The sequence below is a fragment of the Musa acuminata genome, unplaced genomic scaffold, assembly GCF_036884655.1.
Source record: "Musa acuminata AAA Group cultivar baxijiao unplaced genomic scaffold, Cavendish_Baxijiao_AAA HiC_scaffold_143, whole genome shotgun sequence".
NCBI lineage: Eukaryota > Viridiplantae > Streptophyta > Magnoliopsida > Zingiberales > Musaceae > Musa > Musa acuminata.
In genome coordinates this window covers 17,501-34,306 of record NW_027020419.1, presented here as the reverse complement: position 1 = coordinate 34,306, position 16,806 = coordinate 17,501, and the positions used below count along the sequence as shown (strand labels likewise).

At 32.3% G+C, this 16,806-nt stretch overlaps 1 protein-coding gene, 2 non-coding genes and 2 pseudogenes across 4 annotated transcripts in view; 4 read left to right on the top strand and 1 right to left on the bottom strand.

Annotated features, from left to right (window-relative positions):
- Positions 1-6: 6 nt before the first annotated feature.
- LOC135656089 (DNA-directed RNA polymerase subunit beta''-like) lies at positions 7-7,424 on the top strand (annotated as a pseudogene).
- LOC135656090 (ATP synthase subunit alpha, chloroplastic) lies at positions 4,946-10,500 on the top strand. Its single transcript, XM_065175803.1, has 2 exons — positions 4,946-6,418; positions 7,302-10,500. The coding sequence occupies exon 2, from the start codon at positions 7,784-7,786 to the stop codon at positions 9,305-9,307; it is 1,524 nt and encodes a 507-aa protein (XP_065031875.1). The 5' UTR covers positions 4,946-6,418; positions 7,302-7,783; the 3' UTR covers positions 9,308-10,500.
- On the bottom strand, positions 9,460-9,531 carry TRNAR-UCU (transfer RNA arginine (anticodon UCU)). The gene has a single exon. It is a non-coding gene; the product is annotated as a tRNA-Arg (tRNA).
- Positions 10,501-11,659: 1,159 nt separating the features above from the next.
- Positions 11,660-11,747, top strand: TRNAS-GCU (transfer RNA serine (anticodon GCU)). The gene has a single exon. It is a non-coding gene; the product is annotated as a tRNA-Ser (tRNA).
- A 1,162-nt stretch (positions 11,748-12,909) lies between these two features.
- Positions 12,910-16,806, top strand: part of LOC135656092 (maturase K-like) — a 5,330-nt pseudogene continuing 1,433 nt past the window's right edge. The window contains exon 1 of the transcript XR_010504016.1: positions 12,910-16,806. This exon is cut by the window's right edge and continues 1,433 nt beyond it. The product of XR_010504016.1 is annotated as a maturase K-like (transcript).

The following is a 16,806-nucleotide window of genomic DNA, read 5'->3' as shown; positions in this document are numbered from 1 at the left end:
TACAGAAGAAGCAATTCAGGAATTACTAAATATGGAACCGTAGAGGTCAATTCAATCATAAAAAAAGAGGATTTGATTGAGTATCGAGGACCAAAAGAATTTAGTCCGAAATACCAAACGAAAGTAGATCGGTTTTTTTTCATTCTCGAAGAAGTGCATATCTTACCCGATCTTCGTTGATAATGGTCCGGAACAATAGTATCATTGGAGTAGATACACAACTCGCTTTAAATACAAGAAGTCGAGTAGGCGGATTAGTCCGAGTGGAGAGAAAAAAAAAAAATATTGAACTAAAAATATTTTCCGGAGATATTTATTTTCCTGGAGAGGCAGATAAGATATCCAGGCACAGCGGCATTTTGATACCACCGGAAACAGAAAAAAAAATTTCTAAGGAATCAAAAAAATGGAAAAATTGGATCTATGTCCAACGGATCACACCTACCAAGAAAAAGTATTTTGTTTTGGTTCGACCCGTAGTCACATATGAAATAGCTGATGGCATAAATTTAGCAACACTTTTTCCTCAAGATCTCCTGCGGGAAAAGGATAATGTCCAACTTAGAGTTGTCAATTATATCCTTCATGGAAATGGCAAGTCAATTCGAGGAATTTCTCACACAAGTATTCAATTAGTTCGGACTTGCTTAGTATTGAATTGGGATCAAGAGCAAAAAGGTTCTCCGGAAGAGGTTCACGCTTCCTTTGTTGAGGTAAGAACAAATGATCTGATTCGAGATTTCATAAGAATTGAGTTAGTCAAGTCCACTATTTCGTATACCGGAAAAAGATATGATAGGGCAAGTTCCGGATTGATTCCGATAATGGATTAGATCGCACAAATATCAATCCTTTTTTTACAAGGCCAGGATTCAATCACTTACCAACATCAAGGTACTATTGGTACATTGTTAAATCGAAATAAGGAATGCCAATCTTTGATAATTTTGTCATCATCCAATTGTTTTCGAATTGGCCCATTCAATGGTTCAAAATATAACAATATGACAAAAGAATCGGATCCCATAATCCCAATTAAGGATTTGCTGGGTCCCTTAGGCACTATTGTACCTAAAATAGCAAATTTCTATTCATCTTACCATTTAATAACTTATAATCAGATCTTGTTAAAGAAATATTTGCTACTTGACAATTTTCAACAGACTTTCCAAGTACTTCAAGTACTTAAATACTGTTTAATAGATGAAAATAGGAGGATTTATAACCCCGATCCATGCAGTAACATCATTTTGAATCCATTCCATTTGAATTGGCACTTTCTCCATCACGATTATTGGGAAGAGACATCTAAAAAAATTCGTCTTGGACAATTTTTTTGTGAAAATGTATGTCTATTCAAATACGAACCACACGTAGAAAAATCTGGTCAGATCATAATTGTTCATGTTGACTCCTTAGTTATAAGATCGGCTAAGCCCTATTTGGCCACTCCAGGAGCTACTGTTCATGGCCATTATGGAGAAATCTTTTACGAAGGAGATACATTAGTTACATTTATATATGAAAAATCGAGATCTGGTGACATAACGCAAGGTCTTCCAAAAGTGGAACAATCTTAGAAGTACGTTCTATTGATTCAATATCGATGAACCTCGAAAGGAGAGTTGAAGGTTGGAACGAAGGTATACCAAAAATTCTTGAATCCCCTGGGGATTCTTGATTCAAGCGGAGCTAACCATAGTTCAAAGTCGTATCTCTTTGGTTAATAAAATCCAAAAGGTTTATCGATCCCAGGGGTACAGATCCATAATAGACATATAGAGATTATTGTACGTCAAGTAACATCAAAAGTGTTGGTTTCAGAAGATGGAATGTCTAATGTTTTTTCACCTGGGGAATTAATCGGATTGTTGCGAGCGGAACGAGCGGGGCGCGCTTTGGACGAAGCGATCTCTTATCGGGCAATCCTATTGGAATAACGAGGGCATCTTTGAATACTCAAAGTTTCATATCCGAAGCAAGTTTTCAAGAAACCGCTCGAGTTTTAGCAAAAGCTGCTCTACGAGGTCGTATTGATTGGTTGAAAGGCCTGAAAGAGAACGTTGTTCTGGGTGGGATTATACCCGTTGGTACCGGATTCAAAAAATTAGTGCACCGTTCAAGGCAAGACAAGAACATTTATTTGGAAATCAAAAGAAAGAATCTATTCGATTTGGAAATGAGAGATATTTTGTTACACCATAGAGAATTATTTTGTTCTTACGTCCCATTTCCATGAGACATCAGAACAATCGTTTACGCGATTTCATGATTCCTAAGAGCAGATTCTTTTACTTTAACTATCTTTTCACTTTTAACTATCTGTCTTTTAACTTAACTATCTGGTCCGAGTATTGATTTGGTAAAAAAAAAATAAGTAATTAAAAGACATTAATGGTTTGTACCGTGTATCAACGGTTAATTCCCGGTAGAAGGTTCCATCGGAACAATTATTTATTTCAAAGTACCTCGTCTCTTTGTTAAAAAAATAAAAAAGAAAAAACAAAAAGGAAGTGTGGGGAAAAATGACAAGAAGATATTGGAACATCAATTTGGAAGAGATGATGGAGGCCGGAGTTCATTTTGGTCATGGTACTAAGAAATGGAATCCTAGAATGGCCCCTTACATCTCTGCAAAGCGTAAAGGTATTCATATTACAAATCTCACTAGAACGGCTCGTTTTTTATCAGAAGCCTGTGATTTAGTTTTTGATGCAGCAAGTAGGGGAAAAAACTTCTTAATTGTTGGTACCAAAAATAAAGCAGCGGATTCAGTAGCATCAGCTGCAATAAGGGCCCGGTGTCATTATGTTAATAAAAAATGGCTCGGTGGTATGTTAACGAATTGGTCTACTACGGAAACGAGACTTCAAAAGTTCAGGGATTTAAGAGCAGAACAAAAGATGGGGAAACTCAACCGTCTTCCCAAAAGAGATGCCGCAATGTTGAAGAGAAAATTATCTGCCTTGCAAACATATCTCGGCGGTATCAAATATATGACGGGATTGCCTGATATTGTGATCATCGTTGATCAGCAAGAAGAATATATGGCTCTTCGAGAATGTGTAATTTTAGGGATTCCGACGATTTGTTTAATCGATACAAATTGTGACCCCGATCTCGCAGATATTTCGATCCCAGCCAATGATGACGCTATAGCTTCAATCCGATTGGTTCTTAACAAATTAGTATCCGCAATTTGTGAGGGCCGTTGTAGCTATATAAGAAATCGTTGATTATGATTAAGAATAATTAGTTAATTATTTGGGGATTTTATAGATTTATTGGATCGGTTACTATTCTTGAATTAAAAAAAAGAAAAAACAAAATGGAAATGTGGGCATATTGATAATATGTTATGATGTTATGTGATTTCTTGGTATCCTATGTAATTTCTTGATATCCTAAATATACGATTGATGAATACAATTAGTGATTCAAGTTGGTGAGTTGAGAAAGAGATGGTTGAATCAAAATAATTTATTTTTTGAAGTTCAATTTTTGTTAGAGGACCATATGAATGTTATACCATGTTCCATTAAAACACTCAAGGGGTTATACGATATATCGGGTGTAGAAGTAGGCCAACATTTCTATTGGCAAATAGGAGGTTTACAAGTCCATGCCCAAGTACTTATCACTTCTTGGGTAGTAATTGCTATCTTATTAGGTTCGGTGATCCTAGCTGTTCGGAATCCACAAACCATTCCGACCGGCGGTCAGAATTTCTTCGAATATGTCCTTGAATTTATTCGAGACTTGAGCAAAACCCAGATTGGAGAAGAATATGGTCCTTGGGTTCCCTTTATTGGAACTATGTTCCTATTTATTTTTGTTTCTAACTGGTCAGGTGCTCTTTTACCTTGGAAAATTATACAGTTACCTCATGGGGAGTTAGCTGCGCCCACGAATGATATAAATACTACTGTTGCTTTAGCTTTACTCACGTCAGTCGCATATTTTTATGCGGGTCTTAGCAAAAAAGGATTGGGTTATTTTGGGAAATACATTCAACCAACTCCAATACTTTTACCAATTAACATCCTAGAAGATTTCACAAAACCCTTATCTCTTAGTTTTCGACTTTTCGGGAATATATTGGCTGATGAATTAGTAGTTGTCGTTCTTGTTTCTTTAGTCCCTTCAGTAGTTCCTATACCTGTCATGTTTCTTGGATTATTTACAAGTGGTATTCAAGCTCTTATTTTTGCAACGTTAGCTGCGGCTTATATAGGTGAATCCATGGAGGGTCATCATTGACTAGCTTTCAAAATAGTCTTTTTATTATTATTTTTTATTATTATTATTAAGTAAGTTTATCCCAATTCATGCGTGGTTCAAGATAATCCAATTGGTTGGGGAACATAATAACGTATTACTATATGACTTAGAGTTTTAGGAGAAAAGATGGACGGTATTACAGAATTGTAAAAAAAAAAAGAAGGGTTGGGGAGGTTATACTAGATGTATGTAATGTCTATAAGCTCGGACCCCGTCTATGTTTCTAGGAATGATTCTAGAATCCGATTTAATCTAAAAAAAATGCGGGTGGTTTACGTTATGGAAGAAACAAATATATATGTCATATTAGAATGACATTAGATATTCATTAGTTATATAAGGCTATCCCTATCATCCTATATAACATCACTATATTACATAATTACATGCTATTACTTAATTACATGCTATTACTTAATTACATACTATTACTATTTTTATAATCATAACTTCTACTCTGTAATCATAATATAATCCTATACATAATATAAAATATAATCCTATACATAATATAATCCTATAATGATAATATAATATAATAATAATATTAATATAATAATAATATAATAAATATAATAATAAATAATAATAAATAAATAAATAAATATAAGTAAATAAATATAAGTAATAAAATAAGTATTAGTTAACATTAATAATTAGTTTAATAGTTAATATTAATATAAGTATTAATATTCATATGTAAAATATCTAAGTATCAATTAAGTATTAGTTAATATAATCATTTATAATTATATTATCGATAATTATTAGTATTAATTATTACTATATATTGATATTGGTACTACTACATACTTTTATATTACTACATATTGATATATTGATATTGATTTGTATTGGTATTAATTTGATTGATATTGATTGCAGCTCACACTGCATTTAGTCACACTCCATTTAGACGGATTTCAATATCAGTCCTTCTATTTTGTCTGTGATTGTGGATTGAATGAACAAAGAGATGAACTCAAGAATGGTGTAGTAAAGAACGAAGAATTAAATGAAAGAGTGGTTCGAAACAAAGAAATACAATAGTTAGAACTGTATGCATATGGATTTACAAAAACTCCATTATGGGTAAAAACGAGATAGTTGTGACGATTCAGTTCAGTAATTTAGTAATATTATCATTTCAATTCGGAGTTTTTAGTTACTTCGGACCGCTGGATCTTAATGATAAAATGAGTAATAATTCATTGGTTGATTGTATCATTAACCATTTCTTTTTTTTTGTGCGAGGAACTTACCATGAATCCACTGATTTCTGCCGCTTCCGTTATTGCTGCTGGATTGGCCGTGGGGCTTGCTTCTATTGGACCTGGAGTTGGTCAAGGTACTGCTGCAGGCCAAGCTGTAGAAGGTATTGCGAGACAACCAGAAGCAGAGGGTAAAATACGAGGTACTTTATTGCTTAGTCTAGCTTTTATGGAAGCTTTAACAATTTACGGACTGGTCGTGGCGTTAGCGCTTTTATTTGCGAATCCTTTTGTTTAATCCTAGAAATAAATAGAAAAAAGTACCTTACATACTTTTTTCTTATTTTATTAACTTTAACTTGGAATTGCCCTTTGCTTCTTCGAATTATATTTACACTTTACTTATAAATTACTTATTTGTTGAGACAATACGCCAGGAAGGGCTGATTTGAGGATGAGGAATTACCAGATTCGCTTGCTTTCTTCCTTTCTGTCCTTAGCTTAGTACAATAGAAAACTTTTTTACTTTCATTGTTCGAAGCGTTTCAACAAACGAAATAGTTATCAATTGATATGAGATCTAAGACCTAAGTAAAGTATCTTATTGGAAACTTCTTGAAAACTTAAAAAATAATAAATTTCAAACAAATGATTTAATCTATTGCCATTAAATAAAGTGGAAATGAAATTAATAAAAAGAAATCGATCAAAAAAAGGCGAGTGAAGTGATACAAAAAGAACTCTGTTCTTTGTTAGTCCTATCCATAAGAGAGGGGAGCATATGAAAAATGTAATCGATTCTTTCGTTTCCTTGGGTCACTGGCCATCCGCCGGGAGTTTCGGGTTTAATACCGATATTTTAGCAACAAATCCAATAAATCTAAGTGTAGTGCTTGGTGTATTGATTTATTTTGGAAAGGGAGTGTGTGCGAGTTGTGTATTTCAAGAATAGGTTGGATCCATCCAGCTGCACTTTATTTATGGTATTTATAGGAGAAATAGGAAAAAGGTGCACGATCTCGACGAATTACTTCTGAATAAATTAAGAAATCATATGTAAGAACCATAGCATTTCGTGACTTATTGGTAAATCCACTTTGATTCTCTATCAACCAATAATGTGAGACCATTAACATGGTTAAAGCTAAATTGTTTAAAGTCCAGGTAAAACATGGTACTCTTTCTACCACTTCTACCACTACGTTAGTAACGAAATGGTTAAAAAAAAAATAGTTGGTAATTTATTTGATTTGATATAGAACACTCATATCGATAAAAGAATTTGAACCATTTACTAGAAAAATGAGCACTTTGCTTTTTTTATCTAATGCCGAAATGACGACCTATGTATAAAAAAAGAGGAATTTTTGGACTTGAAGAAACAAATAAAAAATATAATAATTATTATTTTCATTTTTTTAAAATGAAAAATGAAATAGAATTCTAAAAATGAAAATGATAAATAAAATACAAAACAAATATAAATAAAATACAAATAAAGAAACAACTTTGCTGACAATTCTAGATTTTTGTCTGGTCTAGTCGGAAGAGTCCTCCTGATATTCTGGTCTTGTATCAGTTTTGACATCTTTGAATACAAACAGAAAAGAGAGGGTAGGCTCATTACATTAAAAAAGATATGGGAATACCCACACCATAAATAAAACATTAAAAAAGATATGGGAATACCCACACCATAAATAAAATAAATAATTGAGCGTGAGAGCCAAATGAATCGAAAGATTCATGTTTGGTTCGGGAAGAGATCATGGAAGTTTTGAAATTAATGATAAGATAATCTACTTTCATTAAATGATTTATTAGATAATCGAAAACAGAGGATTTTGAATACTATTCGAAATTCGGAAGAATTACGTAAAGGGGCCATTGAGCAGCTCGAAAGAGCCCGGGCTCGCTTACGTAAAGTGGAAATGGAAGCAGATGAGTATCGAATGAATGGATACTCTGAAATAGAACGAGAAAAACAAAATTTGATTAATGCCACTAGTAATAGTTTGGAACAATTAGAAAATTACAAAAATGAAACCCTTCAGTTTGAACAACAAAGAGCGATTAATCAGGTCCGACAACGAGTTTTCCAACAAGCCTTACAAGGAGCTCTAGGAACTCTGAATAGTTGCTTGAATAGCGAGTTACATTTCCGTACGATCCGTGCTAATATTGGCATTCTCGGGGCCATGCAAGAAATAACTGATTAGCCCTTCTTTTTTTAGTTATAGTTTAGGCATTATTTTTATCTTTTCCTTCCTAAAAAGAATAAAGAAACACTAATGGTAACCCTTCGAGCCGACGAAATTAGTAATATTATTCGTGAGCGTATTGAACAATATAGTAGAGAAATAAAGATTGTGAATACCGGTACCGTACTTCAAGTAGGCGACGGAATTGCTCGTGTTCATGGTCTTGATGAAGTAATGGCAGGTGAATTAGTAGAGTTTCAAGAGGGTACAATAGGCATTGCTCTGAATTTGGAATCAAATAATGTTGGCGTTGTATTAATGGGTGATGGTTTGATGATACAAGAGGGAAGTTCCGTAAAAGCAACAGGACGAATTGCTCAGATACCTGTGAGTGAGGGTTATTTGGGTCGTGTTATAAATGCTCTGGCTAAACCTATTGATGGGAGAGGTGAAATTTCAGCTTCTGAATCTCGGTTAATTGAATCTCCTGCCCCAGGTATTATTTCTAGACGTTCTGTATATGAGCCTCTTCAAACGGGGCTTATTGCCATTGATTCGATGATCCCTATAGGACGCGGTCAGCGAGAATTAATTATTGGGGACAGACAGACCGGCAAAACAGCCGTAGCCACAGATACGATTCTCAATCAAAAAGGTCAAAATGTAATATGTGTTTATGTAGCTATTGGTCAAAAAGCATCTTCTGTGGCTCAGGTAGTGACTACTTTCCGGGAAAAGGGGGCGATGGAATATACTATTGTGGTAGCCGAAACGGCGGATTCACCTGCTACATTACAATACCTCGCTCCTTATACGGGAGCGGCTCTGGCTGAGTTTTTTATGTATCGTGGACAACATACTTTAATAATTTATGATGATCTCTCCAAACAGGCACAAGCTTATCGCCAAATGTCTCTTCTATTAAGAAGACCTCCCGGTCGTGAAGCTTATCCAGGAGATGTTTTTTATTTGCATTCACGACTTTTGGAAAGAGCCGCTAAATCAAATTCTAGTTTAGGTGAAGGAAGTATGACCGCTTTACCGATAGTTGAGACTCAATCTGGAGACGTTTCAGCTTATATTCCTACTAATGTAATTTCCATTACAGATGGACAAATATTCTTATCTGCCGATCTATTCAATGCTGGAATCCGACCTGCTATTAATGTGGGTATTTCCGTTTCCAGAGTAGGATCCGCAGCTCAAATTAAAGCCATGAAACAAGTAGCCGGCAAATCAAAATTGGAACTAGCGCAATTCACAGAGTTAGAAGCCTTTGCACAATTCGCTTCTGATCTCGATAAAGCTACTCAGAATCAATTGGCAAGAGGTCAACGATTACGCGAGTTGCTTAAACAATCCCAATCAGACCCTCTCGCAGTGGAAGAACAGATAGCTACTATTTATACCGGAGCGAATGGATATCTTGATCCGCTAGAAATTGGACAGGTAAAGAAATTTCTCAGTCAGTTACGTAGCTACTTAAAAAACAATAAACCTAAATTTCAAGAAATTATATCTTCTACCAAGACATTCACCGAGGAAGTAGAATTTCTTTTGAAGGAAGCTATTCAAGAACAGATCGAACTGTTTTTACTTCAGGAACAAACATAAATTTCTTACTTTTATTCTATTCTTGGTATATTCTATTCTTAGTACAAGAGTAATCATTGAGAAATAGTTCTGATTCGAATGATTCAAAAAGGGTTTCTTAGTATAGCCATTTTTAAAAAGTATAGCCATTTTAAAAATAGATGGAAATAAATTGCGTCCAATAGGATTTGAACCTATACCAAAGGTTTAGAAGACCTCTGTCCTATCCATTAGACAATGGACGCTTTTCATTCCTATTTTATTTTTTTGTATTCTTACTTTCTTTTGTTCGGATAAAAAATCAAATTACACGGAAAATATTTTAGGGAATAAAAAAGAATGCATATCTAAATTGATGGTGCATGTATGTATAATACATAATAAGATGTATAATACATAACATAATAAGATGTATAATACATAATAAGAAATATGGAGCGGGTAGCGGGAATCGAACCCGCATCGTTAGCTTGGAAGGCTAGGGGTTATAGTCGACGTTGCTTGATCACTTTTAACGTCTCTAATTCAAAACCGAACGTGAAATTTTGATTTCATTCGGCTCCTTTATGGAAGATTGATGTATTCCTAGAGAAAATTAGATCCATAACATCTATGTCAGCCTTTCTGTCTGAATGTATCCCAAACTACTCGCTTACTAGATGATCCCTCTAGAGGAGAGGGATTATACCAAATCCGTCTAGTCTAGTTACTTCGTTCCCTATTTCCACTCGCAGGATCCCGAGGAAAAGAATTTGGTTTCCACCGAGCTGAAACAATATGCTGATGGTTCTAGTAAACCAAAACCACCCTTTTCTAGCTTGTTTGGCTTCAATTTCCCTTTTACAACACCAAAATTTAAGATCTAGTTACGATTGGAAATAAACTTTTGTATCTTCATCCATAGATCCTTTATTCATACTCATTCGATTGGAAGAATTGATCCAATTCAAAAAAAATTATGTTTCACGACTCCATATACATAATCCAATTTTCTTATTCAATTTCGAAAATAGAATTTCTAATTGGACTTTGGATACAAATCGTGAGAATGTATGTTCTTCCTCAAATATGCTATTGAGAGGTAAAGGATTAAACCCTTTTAAGAAATAAAGTTTTTGATCGGAGTATGCAAAAAACCGAGAGACCCCTTAACTTTTTAAGTTGTTAATAGAACGAATCACACTTTTACCACTAAACTATACCCGCTACATATACATTATTGTATATGAATGGACTATTTGTCGAACAAGGGAGTGAGACGCAATCAAGATAGCATTAAAATTATAACGTTGACACATATTTAGTCCCGCCAGCCAGGGACTTAAAAGGCGAAGAGCACAAAGCTTTTCTAAATAACATATATAAATTTAAAAAACAGTATAAAGTTATACTTATACTTTTCCTTTGCTGGATTGCTGGCATTCTCAGTCTGTCTGAAGGGGTCATTGAAGCTGGACAAAAAAAGAGGTACTGGCCCGGCCAGTACTTAACTAGGACCAGGCCGGGAGAATAAACCTTTCGTACAAAATTAAAGAAGTAAGGTTTTCTTTCTATTGGAGATACCTGTTTCGAATCTTATCTAAATGGAATTCTTGATCAAATTCGTTCTTGACTTACTCTTAACTTACTTAAATGAAACTTAAATTAAATTACGTAAATGTAAATTAACTTAAATATAAATATAATTATATAATTACTTATATAATTACATTACTTAAATTATTAAAATTAACTTAACTTAATATAAATATAATTATATAATTATAATTATATAATTACTTAATTATATAATTACTTATAATATAATATTATTATAATATAATATTATTAATTACTTAATTATATAATTACTTATAATATACAATTACTTATAAAATTACTTATAATATAATATTATAATATTTAATATTATAATATTTAAGAAATTTTTTATTACATAAAAAAAACCTTTAATTTGTTTTTTCTTTACTTTAATTGAAAATAAAATTTCAATTCCTTTAACCTTTAAATTTAGATTAGAATTTATTAATAATTTTAATTTTTAATTATTCACTTTTTATTTTTTTTTTATTTCATCTGTAATGAAATCTATTCTATAATTAGAAATTTTAATAGAATGTTTCATATTTCTAATGATAATGTTATAATTATAATGTTTAATATCTTTCTTAAATTATAATGTTTAATATCTTTCTTAATAAAAAATATTATATTAATGTCTTTCTTAAACTTAATAATTAATATCTTAAAAATTAAAAATTTTTTCTTTTTTATTATTTTCTTTTCTTTTTTTATTTAATTTCAATTTAAATTGAAATAGTTAATTTCAATTTCATTTGAAATTTTATTGAAATTTCAATTTTATTTAAATTGGGAGAGATGGCTGAGTGGACTAAAGCGGCGGATTGCTAATCCGTTGTACGAGTTATTCGTACCGAGGGTTCGAATCCCTCTCTCTCCGCCCGCTCTGATTACTTGATACTTTCGATTTCGAAGGAATTTCGATTCCTTTATTTTTTTATAGGTAAAGTGAATATATGGAATAGATAAAATAATAAGAAAAAATTAGAAAAACAAAGAAAACTCAATTTTTTTTTATTCCTCACGTCCAGGATTACGTCCCGGATCATTAGATAAGAATCCGAAGATGAAGAGAGAAACAAAGAATATCACTACTGTGTAAACAAAGAGTTTGAGAGTAAGCATTACACAATCTCCAAGATAAGATCATTTTAGAAAAAGGGAATAGATTACCTATTTTTTCTTTTTACCACATATACTATTTTGTTTGATTTGACATCATACCCCCCAAAATGGAGTTTTTTGATTTGAAAAGAAAAAGAAAGTCACTTTTACGAATTTCTTTGTAATAAGATTTTTATTCCTTCCTCACAAAAATTTTCTTGTCATATCGACAATTAGGTATTGTAGGGGACCTAGACCTAATAAACTCCTTACTCACTGAAAGGTCAGAACGAGTAAATAAACTGATCAAAATTCATCTCCGCGGTTACTCAATATACAAGAATTTCCATTTTTTAATCGAGGGTTTATAATTCTAATGTAAGACTTAGCCGATCTTATCCATTTTTATAATTTTTTTTGTCGAATAAATCATGAATGGATTTGGCAAAGTATTAAGGATTTTATCGAAAACTTACAGCAGCTTGCCAAACAAAGGCTAAGAGAAAAAAGAGAACAGGTATGACAGGCATCACATCTACGATTGGATTGAAAACGGCATAAGCTTCAGGCAATTTGGCAAAGAAAAAACTATTCGAATAAAGGACAGAATTAAGACAGATACAGATTAAGCTAAAGATATTAAACATAACAAACATTTCGTTCTTGTAGATTAGATAATTTTATTTTGATTGAGTTATTTTTATAAGGGAAAAATGAAAAAGGCAAGTCAAAAAATCCTTCTTTTTTTTTGAACTCTCCCAAATCAAAAATCCTTCCTTCCATTCTCAAATGAGAATACAAGGAATTCTACTTTCATACATTATCTTAATTGAATTCTATGTAATGATCAATTAACTTTTTTGATTCTATATCTAATCTACATGTGTTGAATCCTAGCAACAAACAAAATACCCCATATGTTTTTATTATGTATTATGTATTTTTTTGGGGGGGGGGATTGACGAATAACTAATTCTAATAATAGTCTTGACTAGTGCCAAACAGGAAAAATGGGGCGTGGCCAAGCGGTAAGGCAGCGGGTTTTGGTCCCGTTATTCGGAGGTTCGAATCCTTCCGTCCCAGATCGTTTCCATCAGAAACAAAAGATGGGATCACATTGTATCCCACATAAAACGGAAAAATCTTAAAGAGAACAACCTTTTCTTTTGTTCTGAATTCTTAGAATGTCTTTTGTTCTGAATTCTTAGAATGAATTCTTAGAATGGATTCTTAGAATCCATTTGATTTATCACAAGCATAATAAAGTGTCAAATACAGGTGGAAGTTTTTTTGAATAAAAAAAAGAGAAATTTGGGGTCTATCATTCACATTCATAATATGCTCGTACTATTGTTATATTCATTATGTCCCATATTCATGAAATATGAATTCTAAATATGAATTATAATTCTCACATGATGCATTCCGAATTGAAGCGTGAAACAAAAGCATCTCTATTCCCTTCCACACAAAGCCTAAAGTCAAAAATAGGGTATCCCAATTTCACATTCTATGTGAAGACTAAAGAGTAGGGAGTTTGTCGTACTAATTTCATCACTGGTTTTAAAACTTCTAAAGCTGTGCTGTGGCGTGGGAAAAAATAGGATAAAAATTGTCTGAATTCCATTTCTTTCTATCTTATATCTTAGATGCCTCAAATGAAAATAATTGTAAATCAATGTAACGTAGCGATTGGGGGGAAATTTTGATATTCCATATATTTTAACTTGATTTTATGGAATTGATGGAAAAATTGTTGAACCTGAAGTAAAACAAAATCTATATAAACTAAAATAAACAAGGCCTACGCTATGCCTATATGTATGATATATATTGTGTATTGTTATTATATTGTTGTATTTCAATAACAATGTTGTTGTATTTCAATAACAATGTTGTTGTATTTCAATAACAATGGCCTTTCACTTAAGTGAAAAGAATTTGTGGAAGGGGATCTTTGATTTTAAAAATATCCATGATTACCCCCAGTAACAATATTCAGATTCTTTCTTTCAGATGAAAGAAAGAATAAGGATCTTAATGTTGCCGTACATGAGACCTTTTCTATTTCATACTCATGAAAATAGATAAACTAGATTATCAATTTACTTCTTTGGTTAAAAGAAAACCAATTGATAATTCAATTGAACATGGTAAAATTTATGTCTCCTTAGGGAATGAAATATCTGCTAAAAATTTTTAGCTACTCATTGTGATTGCGTCGACTTGGTGATTGAATTAGAGATCCAGTTTAGTCATGACTAGAAAACATAGTTCCAGTCATGATGTTGAAGTCGGAGATTTTTAAAACATTTTTTTATGAACTCTTGGTTGGTACTCGAAGAAATATGATAAATCAATAGTATCTAGAAACTTACGACCTTTTTGTTTTTTGGTCATTGGAACAGTTTATTTGACTAATAATTTATTTTTTTCCGGGATTGGAAATATATTAAATTAAAGGATTTGAGGTTTATAGTTTTTTTGTTCTAGAAAAATAGATTCTGCATTTCATGATTGATCGTCCCGAACAATCTGTTGGAGATGTAAAGTAAATAAGTCTTAAGCAAACATCTTTCTTAGAAATACGTTTCATTCATATGATAGAATATCGAGTTAAAGAAATTGGATCCTTGCTGAGCTTTCTCCGGATAAATACAATACTTATCTATCCATAGAATACTTATCTATCCATAGGTATAAAGTATAGACTATTATATAGTTCCCGTTGTTCCCATCGAGCCAATGACTATTCATGATTACATATTAAATCAATTCCATTGCGGTTTGAAATTAAATTGAATTCTAAATTAGAGGAATGTTATGGTAAAACTTCGTTTGAAACGATGTGGTAGAAAGCAACGTGCGACTTGAAGGACATGATCCGCTGTGGATTTTTACATCCACCATTTTCTATACAAATGAAGATGCTCTTGGCTCGACATAGTTTGTTCTGTTCCATTAGGAATCTAATTTTTCTTAGGTTGATAGTACATGATGGAGCTCGAGCGGAAAGGATTGATTCATTTATCAAGGGGAAGAATCTAGGGTTAGTGCCAATCAATCAATAAGTTAGACCAGCTTTGTAAGTATATCCTTAAAATATAAAATAATCGGAATTGATAAAACTATTTCGATCAAAAAAAAGTGTATCACAGAGGAATCAATTCTTCGTATTCTATTTCTATGGGTATTCTATTTCTATAGAAAGAAATAAAAAAAACAAAAGGTATGTTGCTGCCCTTTTGAAAGGAGTAAGGATCACCGAAGTAATGTCTAAACCCAATGATTTTACAAAGCAAAGATAAAGGATTCCGAAACAAGGAAACACTATTTTCAATTGTCTCAAAAATTGGATCAGAATTAGGAATAAAAATAGATTCGAGATGAGACAAACAAAAGAGGTTAGAGACGGCTCAAGAAATGTCTAAGGATTTCCCTTCGAATTCTGTCAGAATTACCCAACTTGAGTTATGAGTACGAATGAAATTTATTTTTTTTTTTTTTTTTAGGAAGAACAAAATAATAATAATGAATTAGACTATGATTTGAGTCATTATTTTGTGTTTACTATTTGATATTATATACAGAAAGATATACCGAAATAAAAATAATTTTTTCTCGAGCTCGAGCCGTATGAGGAGAAAAACCTCCTATACGTTTCTGGGGGGGGATTGTTTATGTACATCTATCCCAATGAGCCATCTATCGAATCGTTGCAATTGATGTTCGATCCCGAAGAGAAGGAAGAGATTTTCGAAAAGTGGGTTTTTATGATCCGATAAAGAATCAAACTTATTTAAACGTTCCCGCTATTCTATATTTCCTTGAAAAGGGCGCTCAACCTACAGGAACTGTTTATGATATTTTAAGTAAGGCAGAATTTTTTAAAGAAAAAACCTCGAGTTAATTAAAAGAAAAAACAACAAAATTAATAAAAAAGGGGGGAGATGATTAATATAAAATCTATCTTTGTATAATTTTTTACTTACAATTTTTTACCTAAAATTTTCCCTTTTCTTGCTCTATTCATACTTAAATTTACTTTTTTCTTGTTATAGGAATCCACCAACAAACAAGGGATTAATCTTGCTTATTGTACCTCTATTGATTGAGTAAACCCGAGATTTTTTCTTTATCTTTTCCTTATTTTTTTCCATCAAAATTTCTTATTTATGTTGTGCCAACCCAATACAAATCCTTATTTTATTTACTTTATTTGTTATTTGTTTTCTCAACATTGCATTCATATTGACAATGGTGTATCGAACAAATATAATTGATCATAGATAAATTAATTGATCATAGATAAATAAATCTCTTTATCCAGACCCCATATTGGGTTTTAACTTCACTTTTACTCAAATAATGGGTTTTGCATTGTTGGGTTTACTGTCATATAAGACGTATTTTGGAATTTAACTTAACAAAAATAAAAAATTGATAAAAAACTGGTAGGTCTGTCACAATTTTAGCATCTCTTTTAGGAATCTGGTGTTTTTAAATATGATCTGTACATTTTCTATTTATTTTGTATAATCGATCATAAAACATAAAATATTTTTTTATTTATTATTAGTTCAATGTTTTGATGGGGTCGTGCAGTGCAATTTAATGGATTTTTCATTTTTATCGTATCTACATATCCTATTTATTTTATTTTATTCGGGTTGCTAACTCAACGGTAGAGTACTCGGCTTTTAAGTGCGACTATGATCTTTTACACATTTTGATGAAGCAACAAATTCGTCCAGACTATTGGTAGAGTCTATAAGACCACGACTGATCCTCAAGGGTAATGAATGGAAAAAGTAGCATGTCGTAATAAAAAAAAT

Coding starts and splice junctions, on each gene's coding strand:
- LOC135656090 (XM_065175803.1), top strand. CDS start 7,784: ATGGTAACCCTTCGAGCCGACGAAATTAGTAATATTATTCGTGAGCGT.